General features: G+C 42.4%; 1 protein-coding gene across 1 annotated transcript; it reads left to right on the top strand.

Annotated features, from left to right (window-relative positions):
- Positions 1-9,962: 9,962 nt before the first annotated feature.
- lpl2a (lipoprotein lipase 2 a) lies at positions 9,963-18,636 on the top strand. The gene is made up of 10 exons (XM_078259033.1): positions 9,963-10,223; positions 11,105-11,301; positions 11,595-11,774; positions 12,209-12,320; positions 12,434-12,667; positions 13,863-14,105; positions 14,363-14,483; positions 14,766-14,984; positions 15,184-15,291; positions 15,374-18,636. The coding sequence occupies exons 1-10, from the start codon at positions 10,124-10,126 to the stop codon at positions 15,393-15,395; spliced, it is 1,536 nt and encodes a 511-aa protein (XP_078115159.1). The 5' UTR covers positions 9,963-10,123; the 3' UTR covers positions 15,396-18,636.
- Positions 18,637-20,313: the final 1,677 nt, after the last annotated feature.

Genomic DNA, 20,313 nt, shown 5'->3' with positions numbered 1-20,313 from the left:
TGTGAACAGACATTTGCACTCAATGTTTCTCACCAGAACACAATGCACTACAGAATGTATCTTTAAGGTCTGAGAAACATGTTTAATGCATTTCTTACCATTAATTTTTAGCTACACCACTGTCATGGTTTAAAGGCTGGAAATGTCAGTTGGTTCCAGTGTGAATTATATTCCACCAATTGGATTATACCATATCTAATTTGGTTCACAGATCCCTCATCCTTAAGGGATGAATCTCAGTGACGTTGGTAATGATTTGTTGTTAGTGGCAGCTTTTGAGATTATTTGACCCCTCAAATATAATCCTAAAACTAATGATCAGATCATACTTTGACATTAGGCTACCATAGAACAGTAACATGCTAACAGTTGCAGGAGCCTGAGTCCAAGCACAAACTACAGCTTGGGCTGATGTTGAACTGAGCCTGACAAACTCTAAGTCCGAAGTCCAACTTTTTTGTTTTTTACATGTGACTGCTTGTCTACACATCTCACACACGTCTGCTGGAACAGATTCGTTTTTATTTTAATCAAAACAGCTGTTTACACAGGCTGCATAACGGCTCATGTTTCACTCGCACTTGACGCACATAGCTGCACCCAAAGCGTATAACTACAACAGTTATGTATTGGGCTCTGAGTTCGAACATGAGTGACCTGCATTTTGTGCCTAAACACATCGTGTTCAGACACTGTTTAGTAGGACTGCCTATAACTACAACAGCAGTTAGACACTGCTGCTGCTCTGCTGATTTCACTACGCAGCCTTTGTGCACACTGTGTACTAGTCTATACCAACAATATAGGGTGGTAAAAAGACCAACAGCGTGTCTTTAAATAAGTTGCTATTGATATTGTACAGCTGAACTACCTCTCCCTCATGGCCTATTTTGTGTGAGTAGTTGTGCTCGTCAACCACAAAGGTCATTGTCGACCAGGCCCTGTGGTTAGCACTGCTGCCCACTGCAAGTTAGGATGGGTTAAATGCAGAGGATACATTGCTCGTATGTGTAAATATACTTAGCAAATAAAAGCCATATTATTATATTATATATTATTATATATTATCAGCCAACATGTGAAGCCACTTTGAGCCCATATCCATCATGTTTTAATAGTAGGCTACAGGACTATAGCTGGCTGTTATCACTAAGCCAGCTTTGCTAGAAATTCAAAACATATTAGGTAACACTGAATCAACTCACAGTGTGAGGAAGAAAAACAAAATCCCAGATTCCTTGAGTTTGTGGATTGGTTTCTCTGAAAGAGATTCCCACTTGACTTCTGAAAGGCAGGAAATGCATTGAGCAACGGCTGGGATCTGGACAGAGGGAAAATGATGTGTAACTAACTCTATACTATCCCTTTTATTTTAGATTTTTCTTGAAAAGCCAATCTGTTACTCAGCTGATAGCTGTTTTAAAGTTTAGATTTGTCAGCTCATCAAGTGATTAAATCTTCCAACGACAAAATGTTCACCTGACTCAAACACCTTTCCAAAACTGGGACAAAGAATAAATAATGATGCATAATCACAGTTTTCTTCTAATCATCAAATGATCCACATTTAACTCTGAAAGATCTCTCGATGACATTTCTGGTACCTATATTCTGTACATTCTGTGTATTTAGATTGTTAAACTCTTGCAAGGAAAAAACATCAGTTGTTTCCTTTTGGTTAACAGCATGGTGAGAGATCCACTGGCATTTCCAGTATTCAGTGGGAATCCACCGCTACATATGAGAGTCTTGGCTGAGAAGGAGTGGTTTCCGAGTAAAGTCTAAAAGCTCAGTATCTGACCTTATTATACCAATTACAAAAGCAATAAAAGGGTTCGTTCAATTTTATCCTGCAGCTGCTGACAACTAGTGCAACACTGGAACATAGTCACATTTCAATAACAACACCCAGTTGTTTTTGATCAACAAGATACACCATAGGGAATTCTCTTGTATTTGTACAATATGTGATCATGTGCCATTCCCAGAAATTAGCTGAGGAAATAAGTCTTGGAAATACAAATGTGTCTCCATACTTTGTGGAGGGGTTACTGCTTGTCCACTCTCCCTCTCGGCTGACACTAACAAATCCCAGTTGTGGAGGTCTGGCGTCTGATTGGCTCTGCCATTTATCATTACCTCCTTATCACCACGACTGACAGTCTTTCCCCTTGCACAAGGACAACAGGATTAGTGAAAATACATGCAGTCACTCTAGTCCGAGGAAAATGTCATCATGTTATAAAAGAGCTGTGTGTGTGTGTGTGTGTGTGTGTGTGTGTGTGTGTGTGTGTGTGTATTACACTGTGTGGACTGCACCACTTGTTGCAGAACAACACTGAATTAAACATCCAATATTTTGCAATTTTCATGGATTATTTTGAGATGAACAAAGGCTTGTGACTCATAGTTTTTGCAAATAGCTGCAGGTTAGTTAAAAGAATGTTTATTGTGTGAAATCTTGTCCTCGCATGCAGACCCCTAGAGCCTGATTGGCAGCTCCTTTTAGTCCAATCAGAGGCTGCAAACCTGCTTGACTGGATGAAAGTAGAAGGATGTTTAGTAAAGTATATCGTGAACTAGTCCACCTGTGATTTGCTCCACAGCATTTAAAACAGGATGCATTTTTGAAAAGGCAACAATATGTAACCTCTCCGGGGACCATCACCTTATCGTGGTGGAGAGGTTTGTGTGTCCCTATGAACCTGAGGGCTGTGTTGTCTGGAGCTTTGTGCTCCTGGTAGGGTCTCCCAAGGCAAAGTGGTCTCAGGTGAGAAGCCAGACAAAGAATGGTTCAAAAACCCTATGAGTAGAGATGGAGTGACCCTGCCCGGAGGAAACCCGGGGCCCCCGTCTGGAGCCAGGCCCAGATGGAGGGCTCGTCAGCGAGCGTCTGGTGGCCGGGTTTGCCACGGAGCCCGGTCAGGCACAGCCCGAAAAAGCTACGTGGCACCTATCTCTCCATCCCATGGGCCCACCACCTGTGGGAGGAACCGCTGGGGTCGGGTGCGCTGCCATATGGGTGGCAGTGAAGGTCAGGGGCCTCGATGGACCAGACCTGGTCAGCAGACGCTGGCTCTGGGGACGTGGAATGTCACCTCTCTGTGGGGGGAAGGAGCCGGAACTTGTGCGGGAGGTGGAGCGCTACCGGTTAGATCTGGTGGGGCTTACCTCTACGCACAGTCTCGGTTCTGGAACCATACTCCTGGATAGGGGTTGGACTCTTTTCTTCTCCGGAGTTGCACAGGGTGTGAGGCGCCGGGCGGGTGTGGGGATACTCACAAGCCCCCGGCTGAGCACCGCTACGTTGGAGTTTAACCCGGTGGACGAGAGGGTCGCCTCCCTACGCCTGCGGGTTGTGGGGGGGGGGAAAACTCTGACTGTTGTTTGTGCATATGCACCAAACAAGAGTTCGGAGTATTCGGCCTTCTTGGAGACCTTGAGTGGAGTCCTGCATGGGGCTCCAGTCGGGGGACTCCATAGTTCTGCTGGGGGGGGGGACTTCAACGCGCACGTGGGCAATGATGGAGACACATGGAGAGGCGTGATTGGGAGGAACGGCCTCCCTGATCTAAACCAGAGTGGTTGTTTGTTGTTGGACTTCTGTGCTAGTCATGGATTGTCTATAACAAACACCATGTTCGAACATAGGGATGCTCATAAGTGTACTTGGTACCAGAGCACCCTAGGCCAAAGTTCAATGATCGATTTTATAATCGTTTCATCTGATCTGAGGCCGTATGTTTTGGACACTCGGGTGAAGAGAGGGGCGGAGCTGTCAGCCGATCACCATCTGGTGGTGAGTTGGGTCAGGGGGTGGGGGAAGACTCTGGATAGACCTGGTAAGCCCAAACGGGTAGTGCGGGTAAATTGGGAACGTCTGGAGGAGGCCCCTGTCCGACAGACTTTCAACTCACACCTCTGGCGGAGCTTTTCGTGCATCCCTGTGGAGGCTGGGGGCATTGAACCCAAGTGGACAATGTTCAAAGTTTCCATTGCTGAAGCTGCGATGAGGAGCTGTGGTCTTAGGGTCTTAGGTGCCTCAAGGGGCGGTAACCCACGAACACCGTGGTGGACACCGGTGGTCAGGGAAGCCGTCCGACTGAAGAAGGAGTCTTTCCGGGATATGTTATCCCAGAGGACTCCGGAGGCAGTTGCAATGTACCGAAGGGCCCGAAGGGCTGCAGCCTCTACCGTGAAAGAGGCAAAGCAGCGGGTGTGGGAGAAGTTCGGAGAAGACATGGAGAAGGACTTTCGGTTGGCACCAAGGTGCTTCTGGAAAACCGTTCGCCACCTCAGGAGGGGGAAGCAGGGAACCATCCAAGCTGTGTACAGTAAGGATGGGACGCTGTTAACCTCAACTGAGGAGGTAATAGGGCGGTGGAAAGAGCACTTTGAGGAACTCCTAAATCCGACTAATACGCCCTCTATGGCAGAGGCAGAGCTGGAGGATGATGGGGGATTGTCGTCAATTTCCCTGGTGGAAGTTGCTGAGGTAGTTAAACAACTCCACAGTGGCAAAGCCCCAGGAATTGATGAGATCCGTCCAGAAATGCTTAAGGCTCTGGGTGTGGAGGGGTTGTCTTGGTTGACACGCCTCTTCAACATTGCATGGAAGTCTGGGACGGTGCCTAAGGAGTGGCAGACCGGGGTGGTGGTTCCCCTTTTTAAAAAGGGGGACCAGAGGGTGTGTGCCAATTACAGGGGTATCACACTTCTCAGCCTCCCCGGTAAAGTCTACTCCAAGGTGCTGGAAAGGAGGGTTCGGTCGATAGTCGAACCTCAGGTTGAAGAGAAACAATGTGGATTCCGTCCTGGTCGTGGAACAACGGACCAGATCTTTACTCTCGCAAGGATCCTGGAGGGAGCCTGGGAGTATGCCCAACCGGTCTACATGTGTTTTGTGGATCTGGAGAAGGCATATGACCGGGTGCCCCGGGAGATACTGTGGGAGGTGCTGCGGGAGTACGGGGTGAGGGGGTCCCTTCTCAGGGCCATCCAATCTCTGTACGACCAAAGCGAGAGCTGTGTCCGGGTTCTCGGCAGTAAGTCGGACTCGTTTCAGGTGAGAGTTGGCCTCCGCCAGGGCTGCGCTTTGTCACCAATCCTGTTTGTAGTATTTATGGACAGGATATCGAGGCGTAGTCGGGGTGGAGAGGGGTTGCAGTTCGGTGGGCTGGAGATCTCGTCGCTGCTTTTTGCAGATGATGTGGTCCTGATGGCATCATCGGCCTGTGACCTTCAGCACTCACTGGATCGGTTCGCAGCTGAGTGTGAAGCGGCCGGGATGAGGATTAGCACCTTTAAATCGGAGGCCATGGTTCTCAGTAGGAAACCGATGGAGTGCCTTCTCCAGGTAGGGAATGAGTCCTTACCCCAAGTGAAGGAGTTCAAGTACCTTGGGGTCTTGTTCGCGAGTGAGGGGACAATGGAGCGGGAGATTGGTCGGAGAATCAGCATAGCGGGTGCGGTATTACATTCAATTTATCGCACCGTTGTGACGAAAAGAGAGCTGAGCCAGAAGGCAAAGCTCTCAATCTACCGGTCAGTTTTTGTTCCTACCCTCACCTATGGTCATGAAGGCTGGGTCATGACCGAAAGAACAAGATCCAGGGTACAAGCGGCCAAAATGGGTTTCCTCAGGAGGGTAGCTGGCGTCTCCCTTAGAGATAGGGTGAGATGCTCAGTTATCCGTGAGGAGCTCGGAGTAGAGCCGCTGCTCCTTTGCGTCGAAAGGAGCCAGTTGAGGTGGTTCGGGCATCTGGTAAGGATGCCCCCTGGGCGCCTCCCTAGGGAGGTGTTCCAGGCACGTCCAGCTGGGAGGAGGCCCCGGGGAAGACCCAGGACTAGATGGAGGGATTATATCTCCAACCTGGCCTGGGAACGCCTCGGGATCCCCCAGTTGGAGCTGGTTAATGTGGCTCGGGAAAGGGAAGTTTGGGGTCCCCTGCTGGAGCTGCTACCCCCGCGACCCGACCCCGGATAAGTGGACGAAGATGGATGGATGGAACAATATGTAACCATCTTTACTGTATAGGCCTACAATCTTTATTTCTACAACAGGGCTGTTTGTAGTGCTACATTGGAAATATCTATCTTCTTCATGTCACAAGAATCTACAGCCACGCTAGCAGCTTTGTGAGGCTGCATGTACTTAAAGGCACAGTGAAGCTTTGAGCTAAATGCTAATGTCAGAATGCTAAAACACTAACAATGGCAATGCTAACATGCTTATGCTTAGCATATATAATGTAATATAATATATAATAATATATAATGTTGATCATCATCTCAGTTTCGCTAATTAGCTAACAATAGCTAAATGGTCAGTCCGGACCATGTCTAAAATAGATTTCATAACAAACTAGAACGAGAGCCTTGGATATTTTCTTGATGCTAGATTTAATAGATTTATTTTAAAAGTGTTTCTTTAAACACTCTTAATGTATTGTGAATAATCCTCTAATTACATAGGAGACAGGTTGTTTTGTACAGTGCTTTCAGATATCACTACCTCGTTCATCAATACAATTGATGTAAACTTTATTGCCACATGCAATTGTACACAGCACAATGTAAAATTTGAACCACATTTTAACTCATCCTAAGCATTTGGAGCAGTGGGCCACTGTAATGGGCCGCTGTAAAGCAACTCAGGGCTCAGTGTCTCGCTAAAGGTAGTCTATATCGACCATGTTTCAATTTTGGGATTTTTCACGTGCTGCCAGAAATTCTGCCGGATGTCCCTCATTTCGGCCGGACGTCCGTCACCTTCTGCTATGTTTGTGTTGGCATTCTAAACCTTATGATGACTATGGTTAACTGCTCCTCAGATCTCTGCAGATTAAATCAAGAAAGCTATCTGTCCAATCTGAGTTTTCTGTTGCACAACTAAAACAACCTTTGAATGTACACGTTCCACCAAAACAAGTTCCTTCCCGAGGCTATTTTGCAGAGGCACTGTTGCTCCATCCAGTGCTTAGTGCCGTCCAAGACGACTGTGATTGGTTTAAAGAAATGCCAATAAACCAGAGCATGTTTCTCTCCCATCCTGGAACGCTGTGTGGACTAGCCACACCCTCCTTCGCCGCGCTGTGGAGGAAGGTCTTGCAATGTGGCAATGGTTGTGTGAAGTCCTGTTTTACCAGCAAAAAAGTGTTTCCACTGTTAAAAACTTACGTTCCACAGGATGATTCTTCAATGATTTATTTAAAATAAAAACAGGTTACTTCTGCACAGCATTACAAGTACTAAAATCAAAACCTCTCCTCCAGCTGGTCTCACCTGTGCTTCTTTTTCTTTGTCCTCCTTCTCCTCTGCACCTGCTTCACATCCACCTTTAACAAGCACATCATACTATCCTGTGGCCAATCCTGAGCTGCGAATTGACAATCACAGCTTCTTCTCATAACCTTGATTCCCAGTCCAACAAACAATTAAGAAAACACAGAAAATCCACAAAACCATGCAAATAATAACTGTTATAACTGTTACAAAATACACACACTGCTAAAACTCAAACTGAGCAATTAACCAAACCATGCAAAGTTGGGATCAAAATAAAAAACTGCCTAAAGTCACATTCTGACACTCACACTGGACAGAAGGAGCCAGGGATCGCACCGGACAAACCTATCCCTATCTACCTCAAACGTCTACTTCCTGAGCCACAAACCTTTATGAGTAGGAGTTAATGACCTGGATCTAGTTGTCTTTTATGGCTGGTCCATTAATGAACTTGACTGTATGTACATCTAAAGGAATTTTGTGCAAACAATTAAAAGACAATTCATTTTGGAGTAATAGTAGATTCCAATTGTGTTCAGAGTTTTCTAAAATTAAGTTGTCCCTTTTATTACGCTGGTGTCACTCTGGAATGGTCACACTGTTAACTGATATTTGGTTACAATGTCAGTTGTTATAACAAAAGTTACAATGCCTGTGAACTTTATTGTTCAATTGACCTTCACAGCAACATGCTTGTAACTTTTCAACCATCGCTTCATCGGCCTCCTGCCCAGTTTATCTTGGCGAGCTGCTGTTTTGGGCAACAAATCAGATGCTGTGAAGCCAACCACTCTTGCCCGAACGTTAGCACATCACACCAGCTGGCATGTAACAACATTTGTACCCAGTTAGTGAGTGAAATGCTTTATGCAATAGGTCAAAAGTCAGAGTTTTGAAGTAATGGAAACTTAATAGTAGTCTGTGATTGCCGGTTTCATTGCAATTCGGCCAAAAGCTTTAATGATTGTAAATTGTAACACACCGTCCAAATGTTGCTGATGCTGGATACCAGGTATGTTGGTCGAGTTTGCCAAGGTGTCACTATACCAGGAGTCCTGGCCCCCAATTTAAGTAGGTACCTTTTACATTCATGACAACACAATACATAATGAATATGTTGTAAGTAATATCACTTACTAACATCAGATATTTAGGATATTAAACATAAAATAGTTGACATGCCAATATGCATTCATTTATGGCCTAAACCCCTAAAAACTTGGTTCCAAGATGAAATATTTACCCAAAGTTCAGAAATATATTTTTTTTAAACTTGACAAAGTAATACAAAATTATTGAAAGTAAAAGCTACTACTGCGGAAAACATTTTATAAAGCTCTTTGTGACTCCAGAAGTAGCTGCATGAAATCTGATAAATCGACTCAAGTGATGTCACTTGTGTCAGCATCACTTGGGGCTGAAGACAGGTTTGAAAATGTAGGGAAAAAAACTGCGGTGTGGAGTAAGAAATAAATGTGAGCTTACAAACCCTCTGTAGATGGCTCCTCATCTCTGCTGAGGCTAGCGACTCAAGGCTACATTAGCCCCTACTAGCGTAACACACCAAATAGTCGGTGGTCGGGTTGCATTGTGGGTTTTGTAGGTGCCATGTTTGGACAAGGAAGAAGAACAGGTTGAATGAAAAAAATATGATATCTCTGGAATTGCTGCAACAATTTTGATAATTTTTCTGACAAAGTCTGACAAAGTTAAAGGAGTGCAATGCTAAATCGTACTCTTTTAATAACCTATAATGCATAATTAATGACCACATTTTTTTTTTTAAACAATAGAAATAGTAGAGTTAGAACCTGATTATAGCAAGCTAGCAGCACACTTAAAATAATACTGCTTGATGCAGGTTTGTGTCTCCTCTGTATGCGCATATCTGCTCTCTGATGCCATGACAACAATGTCCAGTCAAGATGCATGTGTCCTGGAATGTCAGACATGTAGGGCATCAACGATGTATAGTCTTATTTTGTTTGCTGCTGTGCACAAAAGCAGCTGCTCTCCTGAAACACGTGTGCTTCTCCAGCCTGTTACACACAAACTGACTAAAGGAAGTGACAACAGATTAAACCTGAGTCTCAGAGTTAATCCGTGGTTATGATGATAAGATAAAATGAAATCAAACTTGAAACTCATCTTTTTTTTACCTGGGAACTTTTACTAGGCTACATTTTCCCCTTTAAAATATCTCTTTCATTTGTTGTGCGTTTCAAAACTATTCTTTTACTTTGTTTTTAAAGTATTATTTCTTGTATCTCTTTATTAAATGAAATTTAATTTTTTTTTGTATTACCCTCTCCAGCTAATGGAGTAGTCATTCAATCAATACATAAATTAACTAATCCTTTAAGCAAACTGTAAAAAGTAAACAAAAAGTAATTAAGCTATCAGCCCAACATCAGTTGTAGTGTCATTCATTCCTAATGTTAGGCCAGGCCGGTTATACAGTATGGTGAAAACATAGGCTACATTTAATACAGTTAGAAAGATTAATAATACATAACCTATGCTACTACTGGTTTTAATGAGAAGCTATATTGTGAAACAATATCTTTAACTCTTCTCATAAAGCACTCTAATGATTTACTTTACACATATTTTTCCATTCCCCGCCCGGGGCTCAGCAGCCAATGGCTTGTCAGAGGTGCTATTTAAGACGCGGACAGTTCAAGAGGTTCAGATATCAGCGCTCTGAGCGCAACTGGATGCACTGAATTATTCTGAGAAGGACTACATACATTCACACACTCTTCCACTGCGTGATCCGATTGATTTAGTTCATTGTTAAAGACATTTTCTCTACAAAGAAACAGCTGCAAAAGAAATGAAAGCGTGGCGACTTCGGTTTCTGTACTTTCTGGTGTTGAATGCAGCTGTGCAGTATGTGACGTCTCTGGAAGAAGAGCTCTCCGATTCTATTTTTGGTGAGTTGCCAGTTTAAACTTCATCCACATTTACTCTCACACTGAGGACACGTCTGTACAAAAGTGAAGGAGTTGAGCGAGTATACCGGTGCAGACAGTCGCGGTGAAAAAAAATCTCGTGTAAAGGATATTTGTGTATAATTTACGCCCAGTAGGCTACTTGTGTAAACCGGGTGGGTGTGTTTGGACTAAAAACATTAACGCTCTATACGAGATACTAAGTATCACGTGTCTATGACTAAACTTGTGTTTGTTCTTTTTGGCGAATGCTCAACTTCTACTTACTAGTATTGGCTATGAGAGACAGGATGTAAATGATTGTCACTGTCAGAGAGCACGAGAGGAACAAAGTGGTGAAAAAATCCAGGCTGCTAAATGATCTCAACATGAATTAAGTTATCAAAGTGCAGTTATGATCATTTTATGTTCACAATATGGCCTCTTAAAGTCCTTCAGGCCCTTGTAATGTTGTGTAGTTACTGCATCCACCTCCCCACCCCCCACTCTGAAAACCAGCCCCCCACCCCCCCAGTTGAGTTGTGTCAGCTGACTGGACCCCTGGAAGTTTAAGCAGATTATAGTCGGTGAGGTGGCAAGAACAAAGCTCTCTGTGGTTTCTATGGAGCTCAGTGTGACCAAGCGAACTCATGTAACCCCTGACAACTGATCTTGTCTAAGGTGGAAGCTCATTTACTGAGGGGTCCTAAGGGGCGGGGCTTATTGGAGCCAGTTATTCAGTTAGCTAGTCAGGCATCTCGGCACTCCCAGCCAGAACATTAGATCAGATTTACAAAAGCCGACAAAAACACTAGCTTGACAGAGGCATCTCTTCTCTTCCAACGTATTTGTTCAGCTAATTTCTCAACCTTCTTCTCCTTCAGGTAACTTCCTCGACCCTCTGAAAGACTTGTTTGACCACAAGGATGACAGCAATCAAAGTGTCGCCAAATTCTCCCTCAGAAAACCATCCCATCCCGATGATGACCTGTGCTACATTGTTCCAGGCAAACCTGACTCCCTGGCAGCCTGCACCTTTAACAGCACCTCCAAAACCTTCCTGGTAATCCACGGATGGACGGTGAGCAGAGATGCTTCAGCTTGTTGTGACGTGCCCTCGTCTTTAAAAAAAACCCTCAGGCCACCAAATTCCAGGGCCATTGCCAAATTCACTAACTATACTGACAAGCAACAACATGTTGTAGGTAATACCAAACATGCTGTAGTGATAAACTGGACTGCATTGGGCTCCAATTTTAAATGTTAGGCCATTAAGCCAATTCTTCCTAAACTTCCTTTAATTATTACCAGTTGTATTAGTACTAATGACCTTGTTGCATTGTAAGTTTAATGTTTCGACTGTCATTTCAACAGTTGAGTGGGATGTATGGAAGCTGGGTGGCGACACTGGTATCAGCGCTGTACGACAGAGAGCAGACGGCCAACGTCATCGTGGTGGACTGGCTTACCTCGGCACAGAACCACTATGTAGTTGCAGCTCAGAACACCAAAACAGTGGGACGCGAGATCGCTCGCTTCATCGATTGGATCGAGGTCAGTGGGATCAAAAATTCATAGCTTTCACCCAAACTGTTCCAATTGTCACTATCCATTTCAAGGAGTAGACAGTTTTTCACTACCTCTTTATTAAAAGGCAAACTTAGTAAAAGTTTATAGTTGCTTTTTGAATCATCTGTGACACAAGGACATTGTTCTCTCTCTTTAGAACAAACCAAAACACCTCTACGTATAATTTATAACCATTAGTAACTTCTTTAGTGACATCTTATAAACCCTGTCTTAATATACCTTACTGTAAAATAATACTAGTCACTTTGTAACAGGATGTGTCACTTTAAAAAAAAAAGAAAAAAACGATCTTCTGCATTGAAAACCAGTCATGATTTTTTAAATCTTGTAATGTTTAGTTTATCAGTGAAGGAGAGTATTTTTTTTCACTGATTTCCAAAGTCATATTTTCATTAAAGGAAACCACCAACATGCCTCTAGAGAACATCCACCTGATTGGCTACAGCCTCGGGGCTCATGTGGCAGGATTTGCTGGAAGCCACGCAACTAATAAAGTCGGAAGAATAACTGGTAAAAAAAAAAACCTATTATATTTGACAGTGCGTCTTGCAGTTTCATTTGGTAAAAGATCAGTTAATTGTGAGTTGATTGGTTAATTAACTGTCACCTGTCTCTGTCTGCAGGTCTGGACCCAGCTGGTCCTGACTTTGAGGGAGAGCATGCACACAGGCGTCTGTCTCCGGATGACGCTCACTTTGTGGACGTCCTCCACACCTTCACACGGGGCTCCCTGGGTCTCAGCATCGGGATCCAGCAGCCTGTCGGCCACGTAGACATTTACCCAAACGGCGGCAGCTTCCAGCCGGGCTGCAACCTCAGGGGGGCCCTGGAGAAGATCGCTAACTTTGGGTTATTTGGTGAGCGACTTATAATGTTACTGTAAAATGTAAAAGTGTAAACTTAAACACTTTTAATCACAACACAAAATAGTCATTTTTAAATATTCAGAATAATGAACATTTTGATGTTTAAAGTGCCCATATTATGAAAAAAACACTTTTTCTGGGATTTGGGGTGTTCTTCTGTGTCTCTGTTGCTTCCACACGCATACAAACTTTGTAAAAAATCCATCCATGCTGTTTTGAGTGAGATACGGTTTCTGAATGTGTCCTGCCTTCAGTCTCTGAGTGAGCTGTTCAAAATCGGCACGGCTTGTGATGCCACAAGCCAAAATGAGCTGGCTAACCACAACTGTTAGCTCGTAGCATTAGCGTTAGCATGCTAACGCTAATACTAACACTAGCATGCTACCTCATTCTCAATAGCAAAGCACTGCTACAACACACACAAGTTCACCATAATCTACAAAATAACTACTTATATGTGCGCCCTCATTTAGAAGTCTCACAGCTAATCCTGCCTTGTAACTGACTGAAGTTGGAGAAACGGCCTTTCTTTTTACTGTCTATAGAGCTAGCTAGCTGACATGATCTACATCTGAGCTACTGCACATGTGCCAGTGCAATCAAAGATAGTACAGAAGAAGAAGAAGAAGAAAAGAGGTCTCACTCTGTAGCTAAAACAGAGACCAGGTGAAAAGAGGATCTGCAGCAGTGAGAGAGAGCTGTGCAGTACAACAAAAATATGGTGTTTTTTGAAAATTAAACCATGTAAACCTATTCTGGTACAACCTTAAAATACAATTATGAACCTGAAAATGAGCATAATATGGGCATTTTAAATTAGCACTTCCTGACGCCTATTTCTCCCTAAAAGATTTCCGAAATACTTAAGACAACTTTACACATGATTTCCCGTAACTAAACTGTTATTGTAATAACAGCAGAAAGCTGTTACAGGTTACAATGCACATTAGTACACACACAGAGTACATAGTCCAGCAGCTCCACTAACACTGGAGTCTTAGCAGTGAACATTGTTACTGTCACATGACCCCATTTACAATGGGCTGAAATTAAACAGATGGCTCCAAACATGGCTGAGTAGGTTAATGGGTGAAGCAAATCGATCTAAAGTGAGGCCAGTAAAGCAATGAAAAAGTAACAAATTCACATAAATGTAATTAAATGTGGTTCCCTGGTTCCTCCTCAGCTATTACTGATGCAGTGAAGTGCGAACACGAGCGCTCTGTCCACCTGTTCATCGACTCTCTGCTGAACGAGCAGGAAGCAGCCAAGGCCTACAGATGCGGAAGCAACGACATGTTTGACCGCGGCATGTGTCTCAGTTGCCGCAAAAGCCGCTGCAATGCAGTGGGATACGACATCAGCAAGGTCCGCAAGGCGCGCAACGTTCAGATGTACACCAAAACACGAGCCTCCATGCCTTTCAGAGGTCAGTGGACTTTATCAAATACTGTGTTTGTTTTCATTGTTGAATGTTCAATGTGGATGGTTCAGTTTGTGGGAAGTTGCGCAATTTTGCTATTTACCCAGAGTCAGATGAACTAATAATGTTGCAAAAACAAGGTCCAGTGGCAAATTCTAAGTTCTGAGCTCAAAGTGTTTCAGTTTCTGGTGGCTAAAACTAAATCAGCAGCTCCACTTTCACATGCATGTTTAAAATGTTCCAAATGCTTTCTTGCTCTGCAGTTTACCACTATCAACTGAAGATCCACTTCTCCAGTAAGGTGAATCGTTCAGAGATGGAGCCGTCACTCACTGTCTCACTGTACGGAACAAAAGGAGAGACTGAAAACCTGGAGCTTAAACTGTGAGTGGGTGATATAAAAACCTTCATAAAAGAGAACGACAGCACTGTGACTTGCATCTTGCAAGTTATGAGTTGTTTTGTAACAGTAGCACAGTAGTCTAAGGAAACAGCATGAAGTAGAAACCATAAACAGGGACATAACCGCAGACTTGGCAACATGTGCTCCTGCTATGTAGGTTTATGTAGGCTATCATGGTTTATGGTGCAGAGTTTATGAGGCCTAGGTTAATAAAATATTCCTACTGGCTACTAGTAACTTTTCTCTCTATTTTTATCTGGCAGAAAGGAGAAAATAGCAACGAATAAGACACATTCATTCCTGCTCGTGACAGAGAAAGATATCGGAGATTTGTTGATGTTGAAGTTTAAATGGGAGGAGACAAACGGTTGGTCAGCCTCCAACATGTTGAAGATGGTTTCCTCTTGGTGGTCCGGTGACTCAGACAGCGGCGACATGAAGGTTCACAAGATCCGCATCCGAGCTGGCGAGACCCAACAAAAGTAAGCTGTGGTATATTGGGAAAAAGACTTATACTAATAGCCCTAAAAAAACACTGGAAATGTGACAAAAACCAGACTTTTTTCATTATTTCTAGTAGTAGAAGTAGTACAAAATTCCAACCTGTAACCCTTATCTTGTTATTAATAAAGCTATTTTGGTGGATAAAGACTGACCATACAGACTGGTTGTGTTTTTCAGGATGGTGTTCTGTGTAAAAGACCCTGAAGCTCAGAAATTGACACAAGAGGTCACATTTGTTAAATGTAAGGATACGTGGAGGACGAACCTGACACGAACTCCAAAAAGGTAAGATACCTTCTGCAGTTTCCCCAATTACTATTAACATTACTGTTAATGCTTTAAATAAAAACTTTTTTTTTGTCCATAGAGTAACTCTGGAGAACCACTGACCTCGAAGAAAAGACACCACTGTTGAACACCCTTTAGTCCATTTCAGCACTTAAAGTAAATAATTTGTACACCTGTAACTTATTTTATTTCTTGAAATGATACAAAACTCTCACCTCCTTGTATATATCCAAAAAAGTACGTTTGTTATTTAAAACAATATGTGTTTGAATACTGTAAAATATTTTTGTTAAGAGCTGTTCTAATGACGCTTAAAGGTGCAATATGTAATACTGACAGCTAGTGTGTTAAATAGTTACTGCAGGAGAGAGTCGTCTCCCCCGCCCTGTCCTCCCCAGACTGGAAGTTCACGTTGGTTGCCAGGCTGAAACCGCAGCATCCACAACAATGTTGTTAGACTCTTGTCTCACATAGCCAGACATTACTTAACAGCACAGCTGTTAGCCTGTGCTCACGCGGAGCTCTGTACTCAACTGACAGACACACTTTTTCGGCTTAGAATTACAGTAGGAACCGCTAAAATCACAACAACCTCGCTGTCCTCTCCACTCAACGGCCAGACGCACTTCCTTGGCTTAGAATTATGGTGATAACCGCTAAAAATAACATTACCTTGCCGTCCTCTCCACCCGACTGAACACACTTTATTGTCTTAGAATTACGGCAACAATCACTAAACTCACAGTGCAAACTCACGGTCCTTTCTTCCCGATTTACAGCCCCCCTCTCTTGGCTTAAAGGTGCACTATGAGTTCCTGCATGGTCACTTCTGTTGACGTTCCAAGTAAATTTCAAACAAAACAGAGCAAGCTCGCCCCTCCCCCCATGTTTCCGTAACTGTCATGACTAACTGTCACTAACCCCCACCCCCTCCCCCAACCAGCTTGTCGGTGATTGGCTGGAGTGGTTTGTTGTATTTAGGTGCACAGCCTGTGCCTCTAGTGTTTGTTTGACGTTTACGACCCCTGTGTTGTCTCCTGAGACCGGGCTTTTTCACAGTGTATTCAGGAGGCAGGCAGCTAGCGGATCAAGGAGAGATTCCTACGATTTGAGACAAAAATTAAATTGCGCTGAAACCACGCAGGAACTCATAGTGCACCTTTAAAATAACTCACCGTTGTCGGCTACAGCCGCTGAACAGGCTACACGGTGAAAACAGCAGTTGGCTGGTCCTCCGGTAACGTTAGCAGTTAGCAGTGTTAGCATGGCGGCGTTAGCCAGGACCAGTCGGGATCACTTTACTGGCTGTGTCTCAATTGCTTTTGTGAGTAACCAACTCGGGTACTCTAGCTATATAATTCAATGGGAGTACACAAATCTTGATAAATTAGCCTGAAGCTAATGCTTACCTGTTCAGGAGGAAATTAGCCAACTCTGCATCCTTTTGGGCTCTAAGCTGTCTCCATCTTTTAAATACATCTCCAGTATTTACCTGGGGTTTGTTACGTCTCTGGTCACGCAACTGTTAGAAACAAGCTGTTTTTCTTTTAGGTCGGGTAGAATCTATCTCCTTTGATCCTGTTCATTTGTTTGCTGCTTTCATGGCTGTACTAACGTTACAGCTGTAGTGCGTTGGGTTTATGTTTTTATAGGTATATCTGGCAACCTGGCCTGGCTGTCAAACTGGGCAGTTGATAACAACACACAGGCCAAAACACAAACAGAAATTCTGTCACGGAATGGAAATTTCAAAAGGAGAAAATACTGGCATTAGCATTGTTGTCAGTATTTCAACTTAGCATGTTTCCTTAATATCTGATGACGCATTGGGGTCATATTTGGATTTATTACAGTAAATATATTACATATTGGACCTTTTGACTGTAACTTCATTGGAAAAAGTAAATGCCGTCGTCTTTGGTGCATGTTTTGTATCTAAAGAGAACCATACGAGGTGGATTGACTGTGATAGTTCTATTGTGTAAAATACTTCAAGTCAAATATCATGATTATCACTACAGCTGTGGAGAATAATGTCCTCTCTGTGTCCATGGAAGTCGGCAGACACTATGGAAAATAACCGTTTAGATGAATTTCTTAAGGTGTTTTATGCAATAGGGTACAGTTGATTGACCTTTATGTATTATCTAACTAACAGAGCATTCACCACTGTGGCTCAAAGCACTATTCGTGACTGCTGGACCTGTAACAGTGTGCCTTACAGTCGCCAGAATTAAGCTGTTGCAAATTGAACTTGTTTTAACTTAGCTTAGTTTTTCAACTCAGTGTGCTTTATTATTGTTATTTTATGAAGTTTTACTGAAACATCTGAACATTCAAAAGTGGTTTTAAACACTCTGTTTTACTGCTACCTCTCTACAAGGTGTTACTTTGATTATGTTACCTCAAAGAAGCACCTGGCAATTTGTCTACCATAGTTCTATTTAAGTTTTATGAGGTACGTAATGCTCAGTATGAGGTAGATAGCACAGTTAATATCAATGGTGTCCTTTTGTTGTACTGTCGATCATGAGTCTCTCTTCACTGCAGTTTCTTCTGTGCACCTGACCTTTTAAATCTTGACTAATGCTTTTTTATTCATAATTATATTCTCGTACCAGTTCTGTGAGCGATATCTAAACTATGGCTCTTTAAGTAAGTAAGTACAATTTATTTATAAAGAGCTTTTCGTAGACATAAGTCAGAAAGTGCTTTAAAGTAGCATTACACAAGACACACAATACAGAGTGAGAACACAATCAGTATTACAGAACAATGTTGAAAGTGTAGACCAGGTGCATACCGGTCAACCAAACGACTGTCTAAACAGTTACAGTATGTCTTTATCTGCCACACATTTATTCATTCATTCATTCATTTATGCAAGAGGAAGCCTGTGATAGGACTTAATTACCAGGGTAATGTGAGATTGTCTATTTGACCGAGTAAGTAGCCTTGCAGAAGCATTCTGGATTGACTGAAGACAATCCAGAGCAGACATACTAAGTGAGGAGAAATGTGAGTTACAGTAGTCAATGTGAGATAATATAAAGGCATCTTTAGAGATCGGTACTGTAATCATTGTGACTTCATTTCCACCTACTTTAAAAAAGTGGAAATGTTTTACTTTTGCACTGAAAACAGGGGAAGAGATTGCTAAACCAAGTTACTTGTACAGTTTTGTAAATACCATAGATGATAGTATGGAACACTGTTATATTTTTTTTAATCTATGGATTAATTTAATCTGTAAAATGTGCATTTCTATAATCTTTTGTACATATTTGTGAATATTCACTGTACTGTATACATTCTTTAATAAACCAAAAGTGCCATCTGGAAGGTCACCCTAAATCTGACTTTTATTTTACGGTTGTGACAGTGAAAAATGATAATAAACTTACTCAATCATGGAACTACAATACATCAATACAAGGGAAATACAGTAATATAATGGAAATAAATTAAAGATTAAGAATATTTAAAGATAAAGAGAATGCTAAACTGAAAAGGTAAGTGTTAATGTTCCTTTTAAATGTATTACAGATTGACACCCTCAGCTTCTCTGGCAGGCTATTCCAGAGACAAGGACCATAGACACTAAATGTTGCCTCCCTGTAATAATTGTCCTCACCCAGGCAACAACTAAAAGGCCAGTGTCAGAGGACCTGAGTGATCTAGGGCAAGCATACAGTATGTTGAGAGCATGTTCGACAAGTATTCAGGCGCTAGTGCATTTGGCACTAGAAAGGAGAGCATGGCAGTAATCAAGCCTACTGATGATGAAAGCATGCGTCTCTCAGTATCTGCCTGTGAGATAAACGGCTGCACTTTAACAATATTTCTAAGGTGATAAAAGGCTATTTTAGTGAGATACCTGAGGTGAGATTCAAAAGTCAAATCAAGGTCTAGAAGCACGCCAGAATTCTTTGCTTGGGGCTTGGCATATTGTGCCAAGGATTTTAAATTATTGCACAGTATCTCTCTCTGGGCTTTTGCTCCAATAATTAAAACCTCTGTCTTTGTTCAATTGCAAAACTTATGTGTCATGCAAAAGATGATGTGATCAATGCACTATCAAGATGGCAGATGTCATTGGGAAATGTAGAGTTGTGTATCTTCGGCATAGCTATGAAAACGAATCCCGTGTTTTCTGATGATATTTCCCAGTGGCAGCATATAAAGACTAAACTACACAGGTCCAAGAATAGAACCATGAGGAACCCCACATGTTATGCTAGTTTTAGCCGAGGAGTGGTCACCAAGGGAGACAAAATACTCTCTCCCGGACAGATAAGTCATAAAACAATCTAAAACTGAGCCAGAGGGGCCAACAAACTTCTGCAGACTGTTAATAAGGATGTTGTGGCCGACTGGATCAAAAGTAGCGCTTAAGTCTATGGAATTGTTCATTGCTATCGCTCATACTTACCAGCTCAAGGTTGTTTTATTCTTTTTATTGTGTATTATCAGTACAAAAACTGTGTGATCAAAACAATTTTAACAATTTAAACTCTCACATTTGTTTTTGATAATAAAGTTCTGGGAATTGTTAAATTACACAAAATAAGCTCTGTGATTTCATCATGTCCTTGAAGATGTGAAGCCATCGTTCATTTTGTTTACTTTCTCTAATCTTTATTGTTTTTGTAAAATATTGGATGATATAACCTATTTGGCCTGCAACAATGAAACCATCACTCTTTGATAAAACTGCTATCATCTCATGGACATCTGAAATGTGACAAAAAACAAACGTGCTTTTTTCATGCAAAATTTTGACCTTTAGTAATTTGTATCTATAACTGTCAAATACAAACTTTAGACCTCCCTCACTAAACAAATCACCACTGCAAATCATAAATAGTAAATTACTACTCTTTGAGATGACAAACATGTTTATGGTCACGTTATTAACTTATTAGCTTTGTAAGCTTTAGGCCAAAGGACCTTTCCACTTGTTTATCTCACTCATTCTCACTATGACAATATTAAAGTGGATAACGTTTCACTGTGAGG

The sequence above is a fragment of the Sander vitreus genome, chromosome 9, assembly GCF_031162955.1.
Source record: "Sander vitreus isolate 19-12246 chromosome 9, sanVit1, whole genome shotgun sequence".
Classification (NCBI taxonomy): Eukaryota; Metazoa; Chordata; class Actinopteri; order Perciformes; family Percidae; genus Sander; species Sander vitreus.
Note: the sequence above shows the minus strand (reverse complement) of the source record. Positions and strands in the feature narration are given on the sequence as shown.